At 39.4% G+C, this 25,176-nt stretch overlaps 1 protein-coding gene across 1 annotated transcript in view; it reads right to left on the bottom strand.

The window, feature by feature from the left end:
* The window catches only part of ABCB7 (ATP binding cassette subfamily B member 7), a 41,444-nt gene extending 16,268 nt beyond the window's left edge, over positions 1-25,176 (bottom strand). The window contains exons 1-5 of the mRNA XM_059824333.1: positions 25,012-25,176; positions 16,711-16,788; positions 14,995-15,081; positions 8,283-8,402; positions 301-433 (exon numbers count right to left, since the gene is read on the bottom strand). Of these exons, the coding sequence (XP_059680316.1) occupies positions 301-433; positions 8,283-8,402; positions 14,995-15,081; positions 16,711-16,788; positions 25,012-25,176 (583 nt within the window). The remainder of the gene's footprint in view (positions 1-300; positions 434-8,282; positions 8,403-14,994; positions 15,082-16,710; positions 16,789-25,011) is intronic.

Here is a 25,176-nt window from a genome sequence, read left to right as displayed (position 1 = left end):
ACTTTTTGCTATTTTTCATTTATAAACCATTGCGCACACATTTTACATCAGCTTCTTTTGCAGCTGGTTATAAGAAAGGGTAGGATTTCAATCAAGAATCGTTTCTGTAAGCATTATTTCTTTTTTTTAATTGGAATACCAGAAGCAAGGTCACAGAACATTGGGAACGGACATCAGCACAGAAGTAACTGTGAAATGACCATCCTAGGTGTTTAGCAGTGCGAAGCTCAGGAGCGCTGCTGTCCCACTCCCTTACTGCGGAACGTTAACACTTGCTAACAAATTTGGAATACCACTTACAGCCAACGAGAACAGCAGTTGCCACAGTTGCCACTGTATTTGGTGCATCGCTGAGGTTGAGTATGTTTCCAGATACCTGGTTGAGGTTGTCTACTGCATATTTAAACATGAAGGGAACCAATATATTCATGGCCTAAAAGCATAAGAACACCAATTAGTCCATATGCATTAAAATATATATCTACGTAGCATGACTATTTTTTCTGAAATTGATGTAGTGTTATATTTAATTCTTAACCACTTAGTGCGGGTGAGGTGGCTCTCTTGATTTCAAGCACAATATTCTCCATACTATTACGTCTTTAATCCTGGGACTGCAGGGTTGGTTTGTCTCTCTCACTGGCTCCTTTTAAACATCAATTTCTATCCTAAACAAACTGTACACTGCAAAGGCACTTAAACTGAGGCTGAGCAGTAGTACAGCAATGGCAAGACTAGGAAATGAATCAAGGAGCAGACACTGCATGACGCATACTCACAACGCTACTAAATTATGTCGTCATTACAGGTCGTTTGCTCTTTGTGATACTGGCAATATGCAGTATGAAGAACTACTACTACAGAAGAAACAACTCACCCACTTATTGCTAACACCAGGTCAATCGAGGTGTATTAAACCAAAGCTCTAGTGAAGTCAAAGAAAAGAAGTTAACTTATCCTTTGTCTCTTCTGTTAATACTGCCTTAATATTTAAATAACACTCTCCATTTGCAACATCACTATAAACATTAACTTAATACCCACATTAACCCTAGCGTTTGGCACAGCAGCACAAAAGCCTTTCCATACAGTCTACAAGACACTACAAATTACTTTAACAATCTGCGCTTTCAAACAAAATACCAAAGTCCTATCCACAACCTAACATATAGCACGTCACTGGATATTTTTGTAACAGCACCACAACCCAAATGCATCTCCTCTAACAGTGGTGTCTCCTCTACATGTGAAAAGCAAGACAGCTAGATATGTAAATAGACCAACTTTAGGGGTTTTTATTTGCACAACTGTAGCATGAGAAAATACTGAAACTCTTCAAGAAAACAGAAAATTCTGAAGCCTTGTTAATGTTCTGTTGTTACATCACTCATTTGTACCAACAAGAAAAAAATTTACTGTCAAACTTCATATAATTAATAGAATTCATTAATTCAAACTGCTTCTAGCTGTGAAGATTTGAAAATAAGGTATACAAGTTTTTTAGCAATTGAACAAGTATGTTAAGACCTACAGTCTTATAATCATGGCAGATGCTAAAATGCTTTACAGTAAGCTGACTTTGCTAAAAGTTGGGGGTGGGTTGGGGTGGTTTTTTTTTTCCAATACTTGAAAAAAAATTGTGTGTAGATGACAAACTATTTCACATGAGAAGAAACAAAAAACCAAAACAAATTGACAAAGATATTTCAGCTCTCTCCACCAAATGTTTCGTATACCCACTCAGATCTCTATTGTATTTAGGGATGTCTGTCAGAGCAGAAAGCCCAGCGAAAAAAACTGTAAAATAACTGGATAAAACTAGGTTTCAAGCGAAAAGAGTGGTGAAGACTTTCACAACTTCAGTCCAAATTCAAGCTGGAAGACAGGCTTTTAGTAATTATAACAACTACCCCAGTATCAAATATTCCCAGTGATACAAATTACTGTAAATAGTGGAAGACAGATATTCACCAAGAGGGGAAACTGGAGTTTTGAAAATACTTCTTTTAACTACAGAATTAAAGAAAAAATTTTAAGTTATTTTTTTGAATCTGTTCTGTTTGGGTTTTTTTAAACACTGTTTTAGGCAAAAGTTTTAAATGCAAATGAGGAAGGAATCCATTTTCTCCTCTCCCTTGTGAAATACACTATGCAAGACAAAAAAGAAAAAAGAAAAAGAGACTACCGAATTCTTAACACAGCATAATCTAGACAACTCCTGAGAGGAGACAGATGAGATCTGAGAGCATCTAGGTGAGATTATTACTGGTTAGTTTGTGACTGAAAAGAGCAAAAGGCTGAAAGATCAGGTCCTACTTCAAATACATTCTTCTAAAATTTATCCAGTGCAAGCCTGACAGTCATTCAGCAACAGCTCCACTTTTAATAGATCGGAATTGTGGAAAGCTCCATTAAAAAAAAAAAAAGACCGGAGGTTAGCATTATCTGCAGAAAGCCAACAAATACCATCAAAGCAGCAGTATACAATAATGGCTGATAACTTCAATTATACACAGCAGACGAACAGGTTACTGCCATTACATGCTTAAACCTTAAGCATAAAGCCCCACAAAAGAACTGAGGATGCATTAACAGAGATTTTGAATCTTTACGATACCGAAATTCAAATCCCCCCTCCCCTCCCCAGTATGATAACAAAACCCTACTTTCCCTTCAGAGTTATTGAAACTCAATTTTGGGGTGGCATTTTGTTCTTAATAAAGACAAATATAGTACCATGTGCGTTACAGTGATGACCAACATGACAAAGTGCAGGTTTTCCTGGGAGAGACTACTCAGTAGAAAATAGGAGTAATGTAATGCAGATTGTCTTGATTTGCTGCAGATTCTCACAAATCCCTCTGCAGGGATTTTACTCTTCAGTAGACTATGCTGCTCTACAGGTAGTTTAGAAATAGAACTACAGATATATTTTAATGTCCATTTAAAGAAGAGAGATGTATTCTTTAAACTGCGGTTCTCCACTTGCAATTAATTTAGCCAGCAACAGCCTACAATTTTGCAGAAATGTCTTCTTTTATATCAATATAATTCTACCCAATAGAGTTTTAAATGAAATGCAAAGCCTGGTCTCAGGTTATAGTTGTTCTGACTCCTGGAGGGTAAAGCTTGAATAAGAACAAGGCAGCATGGTATTGCATTTCATTAGCAATCAAGACAGTCTGCTTTCCAGTAATTTTAAAAAAAAGTTAATCTTACAAAGTTTATAGCAAGAGAGATGAGAGGCCATTATCAGAAATGGGCCTTTCCTACTCAATTTGTTAAATCAATGAAATCATGTTCACATTAATGGAAACAAAATTTCAGCCTTCTACATAAACTCACAGCTATCTCTTTAGTAGCCTAGATTTGCTAGCACAGAACAAAAAGCTTTAAGCAGACCTAGGTACACTAGGAAAAGCTACCATGCAAAACAATTGTCTTACGCAATATATCTGTATAGGTTTCCCTCCTCCTCCTAATGCCTGAAAGCTTGATCACAACTCCCATTAAAAAGACCCTTTTAAAATAAATTTGTACATTTTCTATTTATAATTTTGAATTAATAGCTTATCCCTGCCTGAATGTATTGGAAAGCAAATACAGCACCCATGAAGTCATCCCAACTCAATCACCCACATTTAACAGCACATTATACTGTAATGCATCATGCTTAAATGAGTTTAAGGTTTTTTTTTTTTCCAAATGACAACACTGTTTTAAGCTGACACTGCATCATCATCATCTCTATTCCCTTGTGGGACTACAATACTTTTAAGACAAACAGTCTTATCTTTCATTTTCCTCTTCCCAGTATTTTTTGTTTAATAAAGATGATGAATTAGTGACAGGCTGAGCCCCAAAACGATAAAACTGGTCTACAGTGAACTCTTCTTTTGCCAATAATTCAATGAGAAACATTGACATGAAGATGACTGAATTTATCTCGGGATCAATATAAATGTACTCATCCAACAACTCCTTTTATGGAAATATAACCAGAAAACTCCATCCCTTACGGAGGTAAGACTGCTGAAGAAGCTACAAAATGTGGTCCAAAAGAGGGAAGCAGCATCTGGTTTCGTGCCTTCTTCCAATTTAATGATGACCTGAAATGTACTTTTTCCAGTAAGAGAAAAAAAAAAAATTGGAAAAAACTTTTTACCTGAAACTTCTCAAAAAGCTAATAGTTTCTAAAAGTTTATTGTAATTCTCTAATTCCACCTGAGCCCACAAAAAGGGCTCAAACACCAAGATCATACGTACATACTGAACTGATCAGACAGGTATCACCTTTGCACACAGACAAAATGTACAACACAACACTTGTCTCTTGCTTCCTTAGCCAAACAATTTCTTCTCCTGAAACATAGAGAATTAGCAGTCAGTAGAAATGCAGATAGTCTGAAAGATTTCTCTGGCTCATGAATAACACATGCTTGGTCTGTGACCAAGAGGCCAAAACCCATTACAGGCTGACAGAGGTGACAAGCGATTTTGTCATATTCATGTGTTTAATCCACCTTCTCAGAAGCCCAAGCACCGTTTCTTCTTGTGCCACAGAAGAAAAAGGGAAGAAACAGAAGAGGAGAGAAGCATTTACTATACATACCCCAGTAGAGATGACAAAAAATGGGAGAGGGAGGGAATGTGGAAAAAGAAAAATGAGATTGTAGAACCTGAGTAGGCTAATCTATGTGTCTGAAAACATAGATAATGCCTTGTGTACTCCTCTCACCTATCTTCCTGTTGCATCTTTCAGATCACACATGTCTAGATAGGCTATAAATATTTAAGATAAAAATTTAAAGCATGTCATAATACAACAAATCTTCCAAGGAAAAAAAGACCTTACTAGCCCTAGAGCAGACTCCATCCTGTCAGCTCCCAGTCATAAAAAGCCATACAAACAGCTCACTTTGAAGGCTAACAATACTACTAGCAGTTATGTGTAGACAAAAAGGAACCAAAAATCACAATAATTTGTTCAATGACAGGCAACTGGGCCCCACAAAAGGAGTCAAGACAGACGGTAGCCGCAGGCTCTTCAGTAGCTGCAGACAGAACTGGCTTTTGTTTTGAAATTGAATTTTACTGAACCGGAAGATTCAAAGAGACAAATTATTTCTCAAGCAGCAGGACAAGGAGGTATGATCTCCAGCTTTTTTGTGTTTTGTGGGTAAGTAAGCCAAACCAAACTGGGTGTGAACTCCTGATTTTTTACCTGTGGCTGAGGACTTCATAACCTACCACTCCTCTGTGATTCCTCTGGAGTTTTCTTAGAATAAAACTGAGCCACCATTTGGATCTTTTCTTCTAACTGGAAACCTAACTTTATAAATACAGAGGTATAAAACCTCACCAAACTCTTTGTCAAACTCAGAAGAAATTGGCCAAAAGGCTTACAAAAGTATTTCTTATTGGGGAAGGTGACTAGTAGCAGGCATCATCATCATACAGTTCTCTATGCAAAACCCCTAAGAACGAGCAGCCTTTCAGACAAAATCCATAATAAGGATGTAAATCCTTCAGATGCAGACAAGTTCACAGAGAACAAAGAAATCGGGCCAGGACTGCAGTGAGGAGAAAGATACGCTGGTGTTCTTGTGCTGACACAACTAGATAGCAGAGAAACTTTAACGAACTGCTTGTGTGGTCTATCAAGTACCTTGTAATTAACCTCACAAGCAATCAGAACAAAGGGGTCCCAAATGGGCTAATGAGGAAACTGCACAGGATTATACATGGTCCAGGCAAGCTACAGGTAAACTGATTTGTGTTTAATTTTCTCTAGGACAAAGTGACCTTTAGTTTGCTCTGGAAGAAAAGCAGATGTTCAGGGCTTAAAGCTATGACAGACTTACTGTAGCTCTGTAACAAACTCTTGCATGTCAGTTATGCCACAATAACTACATGCATACTTACCACATGTAAAGTATGAAGCAACTTAAGAAAATTTACCCCACAAAGGAAGAGAGGACACAGCTCAGGTGATGAGAGGTAACTTGTTAAATTGCAGTTACTCGAAAATGTTTGAGTTCTAACACAGCTTTGTTATGACAGAAACAGAACAAAACAAAGAACATTAGCAAAGGATAGCTAGAAGACATCGGTGAAATTCTTCACCCCAGCCCGCTACAACATGTATTCTGTAGCAAGCTCGCTGTGTGTTTTCCCAATGACGTCCTTATTTGCCAAAACAAACATTCTCACAAAACACTTCTGCTTTAACAGGCATCTCCTAAAACCTGGGCAAAGCTCAACATGTTTTCTGCTCTGCTTCTGGGAATCTGCTCTGGACATCAGGGCTTCCAGGCTGTCTGGTACAGAATCTGAAGTAGGAAATTTAAAAGACCACTTAAGAGAGATCAAAACATCCAGTTACTTCCCCAAAGAGCAATTAAGTGTCTGATCTTCTGACGGGGGGAAACATCTCTCTCTCCCAGTAGAAATATAATATTTTTGCAAGAGTCAGGCATCCTGGCCATCAATTTTGTTTACATGACACCCCAGAAAGCTGCTTGAAACATTAATAGATTTCCTAAAAGCAAGGTACAATGCTGCCACATGCAGGATTAGATTCTGGATTCACATTCTCCATCATATTCATATAACCCTACAAATTAGGAAGTGGGGGGAAGAGCAGAAGAGAAAAAGAACAAAATATTTCAAACTTATTTCAAAATCGCCTTCAGATTATTATTATTACTGATAAGGGGCTTTAAAAAGAAAGTGAGTTAGAAGAATTTTCGTATCCATCTGGTAAATGGGATGTTCTTAAATATACATCACAAAACCTCAACAAACCAAGCATATAATCAGTTAAATAATATTGTGAGGGCAACTGCACAGTATACAAGGCAAAATGCTCCTAGCATCTGCATTTTGAGCAGACAGCTTCCCAGATAGTTTTTGAGTGTAATCGAAAGCATTGCTGTATATTTTGCACAGGCAAACACAAAAAGGGTGGAAGTTTACTTGTACAGACATGCCATATTCTGCATATCATCACCTGCATTATCAGCAACGTCCTCAACAGCAGCACAAACCAAAATATCTACTGTAGACAGTACCAGCTAGCACCTGATAGATTGCTCATGAGAAAGAGCTGTAGACCAAAAGATTGGCCTTTCCTCTTCAGCTCAAATAAATGAGCACACTTCTCTTCCAAGTACTCTTCTTTTAACACCTACATAGCTGAAACTTGTTTCTTCTCTCTTTTCATAACACGGCAATGTTGCTGAATGCCACTAAGTTGCTAGTGCAACTAGCTTAAGTGCTAAAACTCATTGCTAAGCAGTGCCTACTTTAGCTTATCCCAGTAACATACTAATATTAGCTTTATGCTTGGTAAAAATTGCCATACTTAGGAGCAACCCAGCTGAGCCATATGTCTCAATGAAATTTACAAAAATTAGTCCCAATATTTTGCTTTTTCTTCAAAAGCAAAATATTTTTCTGCACAAAGTTAACATTTGCTCTTCTGAACTATTTCTACAAGGTTTGCACAAAATTTGAATTATATCCTCCATTAATCTGCGGAAAGCTTTTGCATGCCTATTTCTTTCTAAGAACGAATAAACACTAATTTTGTTGCAGGCAAGACTATTAAGAGATCCTTTCACACAATGAAGGAAAGGTAAGAGCAACCCTCCATTTCCTAATCAAAAGACTACAAGAAAAGTCATTTGAATGAAAGCATGGTTCAATACAAAAAATAAGCTATACAGCTCCTTTCACATTAGGACACCAGAGGAGTCCCTGAAACAATAGAAATTCCCCTGCCATCTCACAGAGAAATATCAAGAAAAGACTGGAGCTCAAATCCCCTTTTCCATAGCACAGCAAGAGTTGTGAGTAGATACCACCATGCTGCTCAAGTTCGGAGTTGAGAATGGGCACAGAGCCTTGAAGAAATCCTGTCTGACAGATACAGCACCACACAAGAAGAGAAGATCTGTAAGCAACCTTCAACTCGCATTTCCCATAACTTATGATGTAAATGATTAATTGGCAATGGAAAATCCTGGACTAAAGTAATGTGAGCAATGGAAATAAAAATTCTGGTCATCACCATCGTCTCCCCAGCCGCACACATGCATATCACATGCACACACACCCTGTTAAAAAATCCAAGCTATTCTTTCTAACACTATATGCTCTTCATACAGGAAACAGACATCTTAAGATTGTAAAAGCCCCTAAATAATAAAGAAAATGATTCCTTGTATGAACTCCAGATGAATAGTAACTACCACAGTACAATGAAGTATCGTTCTTACCTTTGCACTTGCTAAAAACCCCAGAGATATGGCTACTCTGGCTCGCAGGTCTGGTCTGTCTTTGGGCCACACGTAAGACAACATTGCTCTGACAATCTTTTTGGCATCTATCTCTTTCAGCTATTGGAAAGAACAAACAAAGGCATCGCATTGTAAAGAGATCCCAGGAAGCAAAATAACAGTATAAATAGGAATTAATTTTATACATTTGGATCACTTCTGTATTTTATTTGATAGGCAACAGACACTTCACAATGTTTGAGACTAGGACTGCCTATTAAAATTTCACGTTTTAAGTTTTTAGGTTTATATCCATGACACACTGTTAAAACAGATGAATTGTTCTTATTTCACATGTTCTCAAGAGTGCAAGTATAGCTAGCTGTAAATGGAATTCAGAGAAAGCCACAATTCACCGTAGTTGAAATGCTTCGCAGAACAAATAAACTGACTCTTCTTTTTTACCTTCTCAAGATTTCTGTACAAAACATGAAGGCTTGGTATTTCTTTTTTGGAAGCTGTTTTAACATAACATAGAAACAACGGGCAGGGAAATGCAAAAAATAAAAAAAATAAAACAATTTAATGAAGTAATGAAAAACTAAGGCAAGAAGGAAGTCTGAAAGGTCTACAATAAACATAAGTAGTTTGGAGAACATTCAGTGAGTCACAATAGAACATAGTATTTAAAAAAATCACTAGCATTATAACAACTCAAAGGAATCTCTGAAACCGAGCACTTATGCTGATATATAAATTGAACTGAATATAAATTTCAGCTCACATGATTTGGTAGCATTACTACAAATTTAAGCATTTCCAACAATCACTTTCACAGCTTTTTGGTCGTCTCATCACCTCTGCAGAGAAGTGAGAAATACTCTTATTTTGCCCATGTTTTTTAGGGTATGTTTTCAGGAAGCCAAAGGGTAGTCCTTCAGTGGGTGCCCAATGAAGTTACGACTACCAGCAAGAAAACTATTCTAGTTGCCTTAACTCAGCTTCCAATGTCACCACGTCATTTAACAGTGAAGTTGGGCAATCAGGCTTCACAAGGCAGAAGATGTACACAGCCACACATTAGCTTAACTGATTACATCAGTTTTTAGTGAATGCTTCAAACACGTTCACCTTCTCCAAACCTCAAATTTTGTTCTAAACAAGACCACAATTCAGTTAACAAGTCTTCTTGAGAAGACTTCTTTTTGGGGGGGTTCTTGACAAGGCTTCTTTTTTTGGGGGGTTGGTTTTAGATTTTCTTTTTTGTTTTATTTTGGTTCTTTGGGGCTGGTTTTTTTCCCTCAGAAATATAGGCTATTTTACAGATGGATAGATGTCTGTATCACTTACACTTAAGATATATTTAGCTTGGGAGTTTAGTGGAATGTATTATCTGAAGTCTAAAACCTGCTACTCAATCGAGAATAACAGCACATGCAGTAACATACAGCACAAGTGTCAACAACTCATTTTTCTGTGTTGGATACCCTGGGGTTAACTTGAAAGACATGAAGGTTATCTAAAGCTGAAGGGAGGGCAGCAAGTAGCAGCTAATCTCTCCATTTCAGGCAATATTTTGTAGTCAGGGGAGGAGAGGGGAAAACAAAAAGTTAGTCCACACCTTTTAAAGATGACTTTTCATTACAGGAGTCAGTAGAAAGGGGGAGTTTTACAATACATTTTAATGCTTCCCTCGCTAGATTGTGCACTTTAAATGCTCCCTCCTCGACTTTGAGGATAAAACAAATTAGAATAGAAATTCTCTGTTGAGGTCCAGTGTGAATGAACAAGAAAGGAGAGTTCTGTTAAAAGGTAAGATTGCTGAGACAACCAGGGAAGCCAATCCTAAAAATGTAAGCTTTCAAAAGTCCCAGCAAATTCATCTCAGTGTTTCTAGTCGTAGCTTCAAAGAAAACCAAAGGGTAAGAGATACCGCATTTTGTCAATAACTGCAAATGTATTGGAGCATTACACGGTACAAGCACATTTCAAACGACTCTTAAAAATGGATATATGGAAGATTTGTAAGTGAAGAGAGGACGCAAATCTGTTTCTGTTGTGTCCTACCCATTCAGGAGATGGAGGTATCTGCTGCAGCATATACACGAATCTTTCCATTTGAGCCAAGGATATGCATAAATAGCAGTTCAAACATTTGGAAAATACCTTTGATCACCACTTACAGGTTAAAAGGAAGTTAAAAAAATGGTATCACATTAACACAAAAGCTACTAGCGCAACCAGAGCAGTTCTAATTATATGTTGCTATTGGCTAGCCAGACTTCGCACAGAAAAGCTATTAAAAAGAACGAAACACATTGGCCGCAAACAAGGAATCTATTTCCGTTTCTTCATGGCTCTGAACGGTGTCAGAAGTAAATCCATTCAGGAAAGAAGTCAGAAGGCAGCTAGTCATTTGCCAAAGGCCTTGCAAAGGAACAAGGAGAAATATCAAAGGAGATGCAAAATGCACACATATTACATCAAAGTTTACCATGAAATAAATGTTACTGTTGTACAGAAACACGAGTTGAAAATGGTTTAAATATGCAAGTGGCAACATTAAGAATTAAAATGAGCAATCTGTTTAATGGACTCAGGCCCTTTTTTGATTCTCTGTCATATATAAAAAGGTTAAGAGATGTATTTATTTTACCTTCTTTTAAGGCAGTAATGTTTTATATTTTCTTCCAAGGCCTATTTCTGCAGAAATGCAAGGAATGGAAGGAAAAATATTATAAATCTAATAGAGAAGGGAGAAAAAAAGGGAAGCCTTTTCTTCTTTTTGAATGCAGCATGTTTTTAAAACACACTACCAAATACTGAAGACTATTTGCAAAGGAACAAGCATTGTACATCTTCCTGTCCTGCCCGCCCTCCCCCCCATCCCATCCAGGTTCTGGACCTTTTAAAATACCTAAAGAGGGGAAAAAAAGAGAGTCATCATTCTTCTTCACAATCTCCAAGATTATTGAGTGTTGCAAAGCATTCACTGGGCTGACTCTGTGACTTTTTGGATAAAGCCCATGCCAGGATGATGAGCTATCAGCAGCATGATGGAAGAAAATGGTAGTTTGACTTGTATTTAAGCTGTCATTGCTGATGAAGAAAAAAAGACTGTTTCGGCTCCTTGCGTACTCACTCACGAAGCTGTATCACCCTCTGTATTGTACTAGCACAAGCTGTCTTACATCTGCACGAGGTTTTTCTGCGAACCACTAACAGCTTGCTTCCTCCCCTGCTTTCTCCTCTCTCTGCAGCACTCAGTTGTGCAGTCCCAGCCCCTTTCTCGCACCACCTCCGAAGCTCATGAAACACCGTGATGAACTGATTCAGATTATAGACCTGGCAGAACACTCTTCAGCGTTTGTTGCAGGGTTTCGTCTCAGTGAAGAGAGTCAGATAAACCTACAAATTCTGTAGCATGAGAAAAAACATGGCTGAGAACAGGACTTTTTTTTTTTTTTAATAGCAGGAGGCATTTAGATTGTTTCAGTCCATGATATGCAGCTTGCTGTGAGCGAAGCAGCAGTAGCTGTTTGGGAAGGGAGGGGGTGTTCCCACCACTTGGACACATTATTTTTCAGCTAGATCACTTCAGACTAGCTCACTATCTGACCATACAGTGACTTATGTAGCAAAACACCAAGGTGAGGAAGGAGGTAACGTTCTTTTTTTCAGTTGCCTTATCAACTTAAATAAATGTCAACCTAGGGCCTCAATTTTCCTTCCAAACTTTGGGGGAAAAGTACTTAGTCTTCTGTCTTCGTACCATCCATCCCTCCACAGAAGGCAAGCAATGACTAGCAAACTAAACAGCAACTGAGTGAAATGGTGGTAGGGGAAGGCTAATTAGCAGGGCTCCATCGTGACTATCAGTCTTTCCATAAGAAAGTAATACGTGTCTGCTTAGCAACAAGTCAGGCACCACAGTTCTTATTCTTGTCTATTCCATGTACAAAAGACTAACACATAAAAAAAAAATCAAAGGCGGTAAAGAACAATACTGTTTTCAGTTTCAGTACTCAGCACATCAGCGACTGCTGCAAGTAAAAATTATCTTGTAACAAAACAGATGTGTAAGCTTCTCTCCCCCTTACTTGTGAGATGAAGGTAACGTGCCCTTCATACTCTGTGTTTATTCTTAGTATTCAGTTCTGTATCCCCTGAAGCTGTTATAAAAGGGGCAGTTTAAAACACCAGTCTCAAAGCCAGTTTCCAGAATGAACAGGCTGGTTTGTCAAAAAAATTTTGGAAGAGAGAAAGGTGTAATATAGCTGACATGTATATCACCTGCAGTTTTCCTAAAAACATAATCCTAGGGGGAAAAAAATTCTCGTGGTAAATTGGATGCCAGTACTTTTACGCACTGAATAAAAGTGCGTGGATACACAAGTGCAAGAATTGCACTTGTAACATCAGATTTCCTTCCCTTCAATTTTGCTGAGATCCCTCTTGGCTTTTGCACCCCATGTTACTCTCTGTTTTTCCCTCCCTTCACACATTTCACCTCATCTAGAGCTAGTTCTGGCTGCTTTCTCCTGGACAATCCTTAGCAGCTGATACTTGTTTAGTTAGACAACAGCCTTAACTGACAGTGTGCTATATTAACTACATTATTCCTCCATTTATTGGAATAAAAGTCAGGGGATTGGCTTATACAGGAATAGCTGCAAGTAATGGGTGAATGGAGAATGCCACGGGAATATTTACACTGCCCAGCAGACTAAAAAAAAAAAAAATCAGCTGGCATCAAAATTTCTGGCTAACATATTCCTAGTGAGTTTTAATGTTAAGGACCATCCACCGTTCCTTAACCTCACTAGTGTTTTGGTAAACAGAACCTTCAATTTCCTTTCTGACCAGAGAAAACCCTGAAATTTATATTTTTGAATGATAACAAACTGTAGACCTTTGAAAAATAGTAACTCCAAAGAAAATACATGATGATTAAACATGTAATATCTACAATGATTAAATAGATTTGTCCTGGAAGTTGTCCATCACATGCAAAGGGGTTCAGTTGAAGAATGTCTGCATTTCAGGAAATAGCTTTTTAAGGAAAGAATAAACAGCCCCTTGTGGTATTTTTTGAAGATAGGTCAGTTGTGAAGCTGAGTCTGTGAAATGGATTTGTAACCAAATCATCCGAGGGTGACTTTGTTCTATGTATATACAAAAAAAATCTTTTCCATGGAGTTGTGAAAAATGAAGTCATACCAGCAAACAGGAAACATTCCCAGGCAAACAGAAATTCTAGTAGGAAAAAAACCCCCAAGAACAAATAATTAAGCCCAACAGATGCGTGACCACCACAGCGACAACCCAGAGGATAATATTCTCCTCCCATTTACAGGAGAATTACAATCCATAATAATTATATTCCATAACATATATAATCAGCGTAAACACAGAGGAAGATAGTCTGCTAGCTTTGAAGTCTGTTTTGCCTAGGAAATATTTGAAAGAGCCTACATCTGTTGCAAGGAGGGTCTTAAAATTAGTCTAAAGTTAATGCTACACGCAGAGCCAGTAGTACTACTGACTGAAGAGGTCCGATTATTCCGTTTCCCCCCGTGCCTTACGCAGAAAAGATCACAGATGTTTGCTAAAACAAGCTGGCTATGCTTTAGGTTATGAAATTCCCCCTCACTACCAAAGCTTAAATTATGGTAGCATCTCTTCTGACTTCTGCCTGTAGCACAAACAGGTTTGGATTCAATGAAGGGGTAACTCTCAGATCAAAATTTAAGAGGAAATACTAGGTATAACTCTTCAGTTTCTTTACAAATGAGGCTGTAGGAAATACATCGTCAGAACAGTTAAGCATGAGCAAAACAGCCCTGACAGACCTGGATTCTGCAGTGAAATTTCAGTTTGTCATCAATATGGTATTCACTAGTTTTAGGAAGATCCCACCCAAGTTTGAGCAAGTTATAATCATCACACAGAATCGTTCTGCAAATACACAAAGCATCAGAAATAAGTTTGCACAGGAATTGAGCAAATGAAAGTTACATAAATACACGAGCTTTGATTTTGCTATTTTAATCATGCAAAGTTTATATTCTGTTGTTTTAACCAAAAGCTTGCCTCATTTTCTAACTGTAATCATTTGGTCTAATAAAAGATACTGCTTCTCCTTACATACCTATCATAATTATTTTAACACGTGCTTCCTGGATATAAATACAGTCAAAATATATCAGATGCATTAACATTAAATTCAAGTAAAAATACATGCAGTTTAATTACTTCTCTCCCCCTGCCTTCAAGTGCAATTTTACCAACCGATGCACTAACTTGTATCCACAAGCTGATTTCTACTATCCTGAATGTCAAGACACAGGGAAGTATCAGTCACAAACAAGAATAACAAACCACAGTGAATTACAACAGAACATACTTTCTGTGAAAAAAATCTAACATAACCCAGGCCAATTTCAAATGGGTGTGTGACACTAAGATTGTATTTTTCATAAAACAATTGAAGCATTTCAACACAGTTATTACAAACATTTGGTGATTTAGGAGCTAGTAAGCCTACATTGACAATTAACCAGTATCTACTCCACTACAGTAGTCACATAGCTACCAATGCAGTTTTTCACAAATTGTTGCTTGGGGTTTTCAGGTTTGGGTTTTTTTTTTGGGGGGGGAAGCTGATCACATTTTTTATTTAAAAAGCAATACTAATTAAGCAATTTTTTACCCCTTCCTTTGGATCTGTGTGAAGCCCTCCACCTGCATGACCATGCCAACACATTCTCTTTTCTATCAGTCGCCACCTTGGGAGGATCTGTGTGAAAATGAAAAGTCAATTTGCAAGAACCTCAGGAAACATGCATGTAAAAGCCAACAGAAAGAAGAACTACTTTTTCCCTCCCTTATCCTCCAACTATATCAGCTTGCTTTAATAAAAGATATTACCTCTAAAAACCTGGCCTTGCTTAAGGAAACAATAGTAAGAAAGGGACTATAAATCTAGCAGTATAGTAAAGAGCATGTTCCAAGCAGCCAGGAGGTAAAGATAACAGAGCCTTAAATATTTCAGTTAAAAGGACACCTAAAAAGTGTACTTAAGAACATAGAAAAGAAATTAAAGTTTTGGAGGATAACCGTACTCAGGCACATTAATAAAGTGGAACACATTTAGACAATAATACTCTTTCCATGTACATAAACAGTAACTTCACTTGGGGGCAAAATAAACAGATAAATCCGCTTCACACTTCTCTTTCCTATCAGGATGAGAATGGCCTACTGGTGCCATATGACAGGCACAAGTTAACCTGGTCCAGAGTCCCTGCTGCAACCCATGTACAGCAGGTTCAGGTGCAGTTAGGAAAGGAACCTGCTTTTTAAAAACAAATGTTCACTTCTCTTAGCATGTGGCCAAGATTCCCTGCTAAATAAATAAGGAGAAAAATTCTGAATTTATTAATGCACGTAGATGTACTAAAAAATAGTAACTCAGTACCATTAGGCATTTCTCCAAGTTCAATTTCAAAGCGCCTGCCACAAACAATGGATGTGTTCAAGCTTTTCAAAAAGAGTCTGCATTTTCTTTAAAAAATTTGCTACATGTTGACAATTTCTGGGTTCAAATTACGTAAAAGCTCTTTAGGAGTCTCTTTTTATGCATACAGTTTGATAGCAGACCTCAGGGTTTCCCCAAAACAAAATTCCACTTTTCATATTTTAAAGAAAAACATTATAAAACCCAATCTAAGCAGATTTCATGCTTTGAAGTCCCAATGACCCTCAAAAGATTTTAGCTGCTAAGTCAGTTCTATGAGCAGTTATTTTTTTTATAATAAAAAACAAAAAACAAGACAAATACATTTCCTAGCTTCATTCAAGCAAAGTGTGTTACTTAGAAATGTGTCATAATTATTCCGTAAACAGTAAAAATTGCACCTTCCTTATGTTTACATTAGTGTTAAGGCAAGCAGACCTCATAAGGAATGAGTGCCTGATGTCCTGGCACTCAGAATGAAGAGAATAAATTTCCATGGTTTCTTGATATTCCACAACCTAAGCAGAATTTTGAAGTAATAAAGCCCTACATACTCAAGGAAAACTCATAGCTTTCTATGCATTGCTATTGTCTATGCCTGACAACATGAATCTAAGTATCAACACACAAAACCTACATTTATAAGAACTCTTTTTGTAAGTTACTGTATTTTCATTAGTTTCTAGAGATTCAGAAAGACTTCTTGAGGAGAATGCAACAGTCTGAAGCTTCTAAGCAAAGTTATCTCCTTTTCTAGAGGCAGAAACATAACTTGCCATTTAACTTGCTGCACTTCAAAACTGTAAATAAAGAAATTAAAAAAATACCCAGCAGACTAAACTGAAAGGTGCTCCAAGGGCTTGAGTATTCTCTGACCTGCAAGTAGGAAGAGAAACAATTTATACCTACCTCCGAAGCCTCTAATAACGGCCTTGAATAATCTCCCCCCAGACCGTGCCATGCTCTTTGCTTGCAGATTGGTGGAATCTACAGAATAAAAAGGGAACAAAAAAAAGTGAAAATGGAGTCATGCAGAACATGCACTTCACATTCAGAAAATATTCATCTAGATTACGTAAACAACCATAACACGAAAACAAGGCAGATGGCTTTGTTTTTTAACAACTGGCCACAGAAGAAGAAAACTGGTGGGGAGCAGCTGTAAAATAGATTACATTCAACCATCAAAAACGCTAAGTGACAATGAACCTTTCCCTTCCCTGAATCCCCACTCCCATCAGACTTTGTTTCTTTTGTACCATGAAAGCTCAAAGTTTTCCCTTTCCTCTCATTTTCATTTTCTCCCAGGTTGTCTTCCGACTTCTTTAAAATACTCTTTTGTTCTGTTTTTCATTATGATCTGTTTTTCATTATGAATTGTTATTCTTATGCTTATAGGTTCTGCCATTTTCAATTCCTCTTAGCTCAGGTCATACCATGCTTGTCTCCTAGACCACAAAGCTACAGCTCTTGACTGGGAAGCACTGGGACTATTGGAAATTAGAGCACGGGGGACTACAAGTTTTAGGCAGGCAGGACACAAGATACCCAATATTCGCATATCTGTCAACGCATCTTCAATAGATATACTGCTAGGTACCAACCGGAGCATGCTTTACATGTTACATTGAAAGCAATTCATTTTCTCTAAGAGTTTCAAAGGACCATTTATTTTCCTTAGATGGACTAGCTGGCAGTGCTTCCCCAGTGGCACCACAGGGACCTCTCTGTTGGTTAGCAATGATGGTGCCACATCATCTTTGACACATTCAATATTAGATCTTTTACCACTCTGTTGCAATATTAACCATACACCTCACACCATATAAAAATCACTACCACAGAGCAAAATAGCGGAAGAACTGCTCATCAGCCCAAGGCAAAGGACAAATGTCAAAAAGGGAAAAAAACCCAAAAACTTGATCACAAAAAAGGGTATTTTTAACCTTGATAAACAGCAGCACCGTCATATATTTTATACCTTGCCTTAAACACTCCTTTGCTCTTGTCCTAAGACACCATAAGTTATAACTTAGTCAGTCATTCTTAAGAAAATGAAGATCATTCCCCCACAAGTCACCGCATGGGACCTGCTTATTTCAAACATTTCCATTATACGACATTACAGACAGAGAAAGAGTAAACATTAGAATTATACATTTTGCACTTAGTAGAGCTAACTGGCGTGGGTGAACTGCCCTGATGCTTCCAAGGCCGGGGTTAAATGAAGGAGCTGCATTTATAAGACACTTCATTGTAGATAGACTCATAACTTCAGTTTCATGTCAGCACAGAGGATTCCATCTAAACTAATATGCTCTCCATACGAACAGTAACCGTTTCATAAACAGAAAATATAATGGAGAAAGAGAAGGACTTCAAGATGCCTCAGCACATCCCAACTTACTGCAAATTAATGTAATCATTACAAAGGCATGGCTATTTTGGATAAAAGTCCCCACCAACATGCAAGAGGAGGAGTAAGCGCCCCTCGCGCTGACCACTATCGTGGCATCTGGGTAGTACCTAGAATCCAACACCAAATGAAGTTGTACAACCAAAAGGCAGCAGCGGTCTCTAATCCAGCAAAGGCAGTTAGTCAATACAACCCCACCTGCTTCACCAGTCAGAGGCCATTCAGAAGTATGGATTAAACTGCGACAATTTAGGATTTATAGTGGAGACAGGATCCAGGGTGAGAGGCTTAATACCAGCAAGTCCTACATTCACGCCAATGAGACCGAGTTCCTGTCTCCTACAGCCTAGAGCGCAGTCAGCATACTGAAACCTTCAGCGTCTTTACGCCAGCATTTATACTTCTTTAAACATGTGACGCTGATGAAAGGCTGTTAAGACACCATGCCAAAGAGAAGTTTAGGGGCTGATGAACCACTGCTCACAACTATGCTTTGGCTTCTCTTGAGACAACATGGCTGGAATCGCTCCTGAGCAGTACCATGCTCTCCTGCTTGGCCTTGCAAGAAAATCTTGAGTACTGTAAGAATTGAAATTCAGGTGTTTAAGTGTGAATGTTGTATATTCCTAGCACATGGGAGTAGGCAACCGATGCTCCAACAGCTATTGGAAAGAAGTTAATTACTGCTCTTCTGGAGCATACTCATAGGACATCATAAAAATATTTTACTAATAATTCATATCCTTTGACCCCAAAGTTAGCAAAGTTCTCTTCGAACTGATGTACGAGACAAACACCACCACAGAAACAACTTCTATGAAACACCGGCAGATCTGGTCTCAATCACTGCATTAGATAGCCTGCTTACTTGACTGAAGCTAGAAACTGCCATGGGGTTGAGAGATGAATACAGCAAAAAGACAAAAAGATTTGCACAAGGTACACAGGAAAACTTAAGTTCTTATTTTCAGTCCTGAACCTGGAAGACTGGAGGTTTCAACCCTCTCCCAAGCTCCTGCTAAAAACCAAGTCTCAGCAAAGAAATAACTAAACAAGGTGAACAATTTACCCCACTGATAAGTCCTCCGGCCATCACAGTATTATTAGCAAAGCTGCCCAAATGAGTGGGACTGAAGCTTACTTGGTAACTCTCCACACATCCTGCGGACAGACTTGGGACTCCACTTTCCCTCACTACTACTCTTCCCCAATAGATGTAGGACTACTGTGCCGGTTTTGGCTGGGATAGAGTTAATTTTCTTCATAGTAGCTAGTATGGGGCTATGTTTTGGATTTGTGCTGAAAACAGTGTTGATACACAGGGATGTTTTCCTTCCTGCTGAGCAGTGCTTACACAGCGCCAAGGCCTTTTCTGCTTCTCACCCCACCCCACCAGCGAGCAGGCCGGGGGTGCACAAGGTGTTGGGAGGGGACACAGCCGGGACAGCTGACCCCGACTGACCAAAGAGATATTCCATACCATACGACACCATGCTCAGTGTATAAACTAGGGGGAAAGCTGGCCGGGGGACCGCTGCTTGGGCTGGGCATCGGCTGGAGGGTGGTGAGCAATTGTTTTCATTTGCATCACTTGCCTTTCTTGTTTGTTGCTGTTGTAATTTTCCTTTTCATTACAATTTTTATTATTGTTATCATTATTATTATTTTATTTCATTTCATTTATTAAACTGTTCTTATCTCAACCCACGAGCCTTCTCACTTTTACTTTTCCAATTCTCTCCCCCATCCCGCTGGGGCAGGGGGGGAGTGAGCGAGCGGCTGGGTGGTGCTTAGTTGGCAGCTGGGCTTAAACCACGACAACTACAAAGGAGAGGCATACTTGAACCTTATTGCAACAGATCAAAGTAGCAGGTTATTGCTTTAAAGGAGCAGGAGCAAGTCCTACTTATTTCTGAATTTCAGAAATTATGCAAGGAACTTTAATTCTGGCATTTCCTACCTTTTGAATGCCTGACTCTGCACCATTATGTTCTTTTAATGTATTTTTTGATATAATTCTATATACTCTAAAGGATGAAACAGATGTCTGGTACTGATTGCACATAGAAGTCATATTGCAAAAGTGTCATGACCATTGGTAGTAGTTTAAATACTACAAATGTAAACAAACAACAGGGATTAAACACATTTGCTCAAGGTCAAATCCACACTTAGAAGCTTCTCTCTCGAGCATGTTACGTACTGTTCCAGACATACTGCACTAATCTAATGGGGATGGGTTTTTTAAATTAACTGTAACAGAAAAGATAACTGAAGGTAGGGTTCAAGTACCTGGGCAGTATTCAAGTCCTGCTGTTAATTTTGCTGAGTTTGCAAAGCAAAAAAAGAAAAGATGACTAGGAAAGAGCAGAGGAAGATGAGAGAAAAGGTGGAAATATTCTCGACTAAACTGTCACCAATAGGAACAATATAATCTTAACTGGAGTTATATTTAACAACGGCCACCGTGCAACTGCTCTGTACACATACCCGGAGCAAATGAAACCAAGAAGGTTAACAAAACAATACCTTAAGGAGCTTCCCCTGTAATGTCTTACTAATACACTCTCACATTTGGCTTGTTTTGGTAAAACAGGTCTCAATGGCAGAACGGAAAACCCACACAGCATCAACAGCAGGCACTCCAACGTACACCACAACACCCCAGACTACAGGGAACATTCCTTACCCTGCGCACCCCCGTATTCCCCGAATGACTTTCGGATCAAGTTCCTGTATTTCCATCTGTTCTACTTCATTATATACCCTTCCTTGCAACAATTTTCAGTATTATTAGAGGTCCATTTTTACAGACAGACATACGGGATTGCTGATCTGCTCAGCAGCAATACTTCTTCTATAAAGGGGTTTTGAAAATTCAAGGATTTCAAATTCCCCATTACAAAGCATCTATCTGTCAGTAAAGACTGTCAACTAATGGATTGATTGATTAATAGTTCCTGTGCATCAGGCTGTTCACCTACACCATCAAAGTCTAGAGAAGAGAATTTAGCAATGCATACGGACATGTGAAATGATGTCTGGACAATAATCAGCAGTATAAATTTACAGAATTGACCAGGCTTCAGGTGAAAAAAAAAAAGCAAAATATAAATAAATTTAACAAAAATACCTGAAACTTTTCTTACAACCACTTCTGGAGCAAGGGATATTATTAAGCCATGCAGAAGACGATGCTCTTTATCACACTTCATGTGGCAGCTGGAAGGGCAAGATAATGCAAGGAAAAAAAAAAAAGTCTCTTCTATTTTTTACCGTTACACTTACCATAATTGACAAAGGCCTGCTTTCTACAACTGCCAAAGTCCTCTCTGAAAGAAACCCCTCAGTGTATTTCTTGGCTTATACAGACTCCGAGTAAAATAATTATCTTTAACTAAAGGCTGTTGGGCCTTTTCAGTCAAATGCTGTTTTCCTTCCATTTAAGTTTTAGATGGAATAGAATTTGCTATTACTTTTATTTTGGATGCGGGTAAACTGTTCTACAAAAAACCCCTAAGCTTCCTGGAAAAAAAAATACAGTCTTTGTTTGGTTACTTCTCAAAGTTTACCAAGCAGCCCACATCCAACATTCCCATTCTCTCTATTACTACTCAGCAGAGAAGATCCTAAATTCAAAACAGGAGTTTTAACATGATGAACCCCTGCCTACTCCAACCGCAGGAGGGTGAACTGAAGGAGCTACATTTATGGAAATACAAACTGATCTCAATATCGAGAAATGGAACCTGATCACAGTTCCACAATATTTAGGAAACCTGTTTTTCCCATCCATAAATGTAGCTATTTTCCTCTCCAGGATACTAATGTTATATGTCTTATTACTCAGAAAAGCAAGACTCTAATCAAAACTACTGAAAAATTTAAGTGTGAGGGAAGAAAGACGCGGATCTGTAATGCAACAGCACTCAGACAACTCTACTGTATTTGAATCTCATTGTACTAAGTGCCATAGTAAACACATATATTGTATTATAATACAATTAAGCTTACAACTAATAGTAAGCTCAAAAAAAGCTTACAACCGACACGAAGCAACGAAGACGGGGGGATCAAGTACTGCACGGACGCAAAGTAGAGTAGAAGGATGCCGAGCAAGTGTTTGAAATCACCTTTTTCAAAAAGAATGGTTAGTGACTTTGCTTTTATGGTCCTATTTCACAGGAGCTTTTTCCTTCCTTTAATCCCATTTTTCCTCACGAGTTAAGCTATGGCTATACTGTTCACCAGTCTGGGCTGTAAAAGGCACAACTCCTGACTGACGCAGCTATGCTGTCACAAACCTCTACTATTCGTGTAGTTATATCAATAAAAAAAGCAGAACTGCGGTCATACAGTTGATTTTACTCACAAAAGTGATTCTACTCCAGCACCGTGTTGCTGCTATAACCACGTCACCTTAGGTGTACACCCTCCCGGGAAGGCCCCTACTATTTAGGAACACCCTGGGGAAGACACGCAGTTGAAGCCAACCATCTGGATTTCACCCATGGGTGGGTCCTGCCAGTCTCCCATCCCGTGTGAGACTAAGAGGCTGCATCACAGGCATTTATTTCACACTTAGCGCCCTTGGTTATATTCAACAAGCCAATGCAAAATCTAACCCATATTTGATACCTAGAAGATAGCAATAAAGGTAATATAAAAGCTTTCCCACTCACTAAAGTATGTATACTAAGATGTGTCATCACACAGTAGCCTAGAGGCTTTCACGAGAACACATGCTATAAAACACTACTTTCATTAAACCTTATTCCCAGACGACTGTGAAGCATGCAGCTTAGGAGCACGGCAAACAAGTTTAAGCTGTTTTAAATGCAAAACCAGGTGTGTTTCTTCAATTTTTTAATATCTAGAAAAGCTTTCAGAATAAGCCCATTAAAAATATTTACAGTCCTCATTACTGCATGAACACAGCAAAATAATTAAATAACTGAAACTAAAATAGGATGCACATACTTGCTCCCAGAAGATTATTTTTAAATGCTGAATTACCCGATTTATAAAAACCAATGGCTAATCACTCTGAAATACCACCTGCTGAAGTGCCTAGCCAACTTTTGACAGTCACTTCTGTTGGTGCAGGCACAGTATTTCTTGAACTAGCTGAAAAAGGAGAAGAAAAAAAAAAAGGAAACTGAAATCACAGGACAGTGCATTTTTCTCTGTCAGCAAATTTAATTGTTAAAAAAATCACATCAACTAGTCCCAAAATTTTGAAGGACATAATAACCAAAAACTCCAGAACACTAAGTTTGAGCCTCCTGCTAGACAAAAATCAAATAAATTTGCACAACACACTGACATAAAATATGTTGCCCATTTGTCATAATGTGGAATGAAGTATTTATTTAACAAAATGTAAGATCTTGCTGGCGCATTTAATGAATTCTAATTTTCATCCAAATAGAGCTTGATGCAGAAGTGAAGTAAAAATTAATCACCAGACGGTGAAAAAAGAAATGCCTAATTGACCGCCTTCTAACGGAGAAATGCCTAGAAACTAAAAGGCCAAAGAGATGAATACGTATACACTACAGACATAGCCTTAGCTTTCTAGTTCAGAAAATCTAGAGCGAATCAACATTTAGCAACATGTGGCAATTAAAACTTATCAGCAAGGATTGGCATTTCTCACATGAAAATAAAAACACTCAAAAAGAAAACAGGATTACTATTAATACTTCTATACATCCCCATGATAACACTGTTGTTTATTCACTAACACCTGAAATAAGTTTCCAGGAACACTGGACAATACCGAGTGCCCAGATATATTTTAATGTATCCAAATATATTTAGTCTGCATCACCTTCAACTCCCAGCTTCATGTCCTGCACAAGTTTCAAAACTAAAACCCCCCAAAACTCACTACCTCAGTCCTGCTTATTTCATCTACTGAGTTGTAAGAATCTGACTGCAGTCCATGACAGAATTCTGCCTGTCGGGGACAAATAATCAAGGCAGGTGACAACGAAAAGCTGGTCACAAACAGCGGCACTCTGCGGGGGGGGAAAAAGGTTATTATCAAACAGAAATAACAGCTACCTGGGAGTTTAGGGAAAGTTCAGCTCACTCAGTCTCCGAGATACGCTTCCTTCGCTCACTGGGAAAAACGTGTATGAATTATCGAAAGCTGAACTCATTCAATCCGAGATACGCACTCAATTCTTTACTCGTAACAAAAAAATCGTTCACTGGAGCATGTTACAGCCCTCCACTGCCGACAGAAAGAATGCCAATTCCAATTTCCTTTCCCGACATAACGGCAAAATGAGCTGCCAGCACAGGTTAGTCTCTATACGAATGTTTAGCGGCCGTTCAAAAGCACCGTTTTCTTAATGCTTGTCCTCAAAAAGGTGATCAAACGCTCGGAGGCACCGTAAGAGACAGAGCGGTCACCTACACACGACCACAACGGAGGGAGAGGTTCCGCCGACTTGTCTGGGCCCAAACTTGCCCGAGACTTCACCCGCCACGACCCACCCGCCCTCCGCGCACGCCGCAAAGGCAGCACCAGGCCGTGCCCCCCCGCCCCTCCGCAGGGGCTCCCCCGCCGGGGCGGCTTCCGGGAGCGAGGCGGCGGCCCCGGCCCCCCCCCCCCGCGGGCCCCTGCCGGGCGGCGAGCGCTGACAAGCGGGCAAGGCAAGGACGAAACCGGCCGGCCTCGCAGAGCTCGCGGGGGCAGCACCGCGGCGCCCGGCGCCCCTCAGCGCCCGCCCCCCGCGCCCTCCGCCGGCCGCCCTCGGCCGGGGCCGGCGCCCCCCACGTACCGGGCCGCTCCCCGGGGCCGCGCGGGCCCGCTGCCGCCCGCTCCCCGCAGGCCAGCCGTGCGCGCAGGCGGCGGCCGCCGGAGGCCGCAGCAGGGCGAGGGCGAGCAGCCGCCGCTTGCGGGAGGCGGCTGCCGCCAGGCTCCGCGGAGCCCCCAGCAGCGCCAT

This window comes from Gavia stellata, chromosome 14 (assembly GCF_030936135.1).
Source record: "Gavia stellata isolate bGavSte3 chromosome 14, bGavSte3.hap2, whole genome shotgun sequence".
Taxonomy (NCBI): domain Eukaryota; kingdom Metazoa; phylum Chordata; class Aves; order Gaviiformes; family Gaviidae; genus Gavia; species Gavia stellata.
This window is presented reverse-complemented; position numbering and strand designations above follow the sequence as displayed.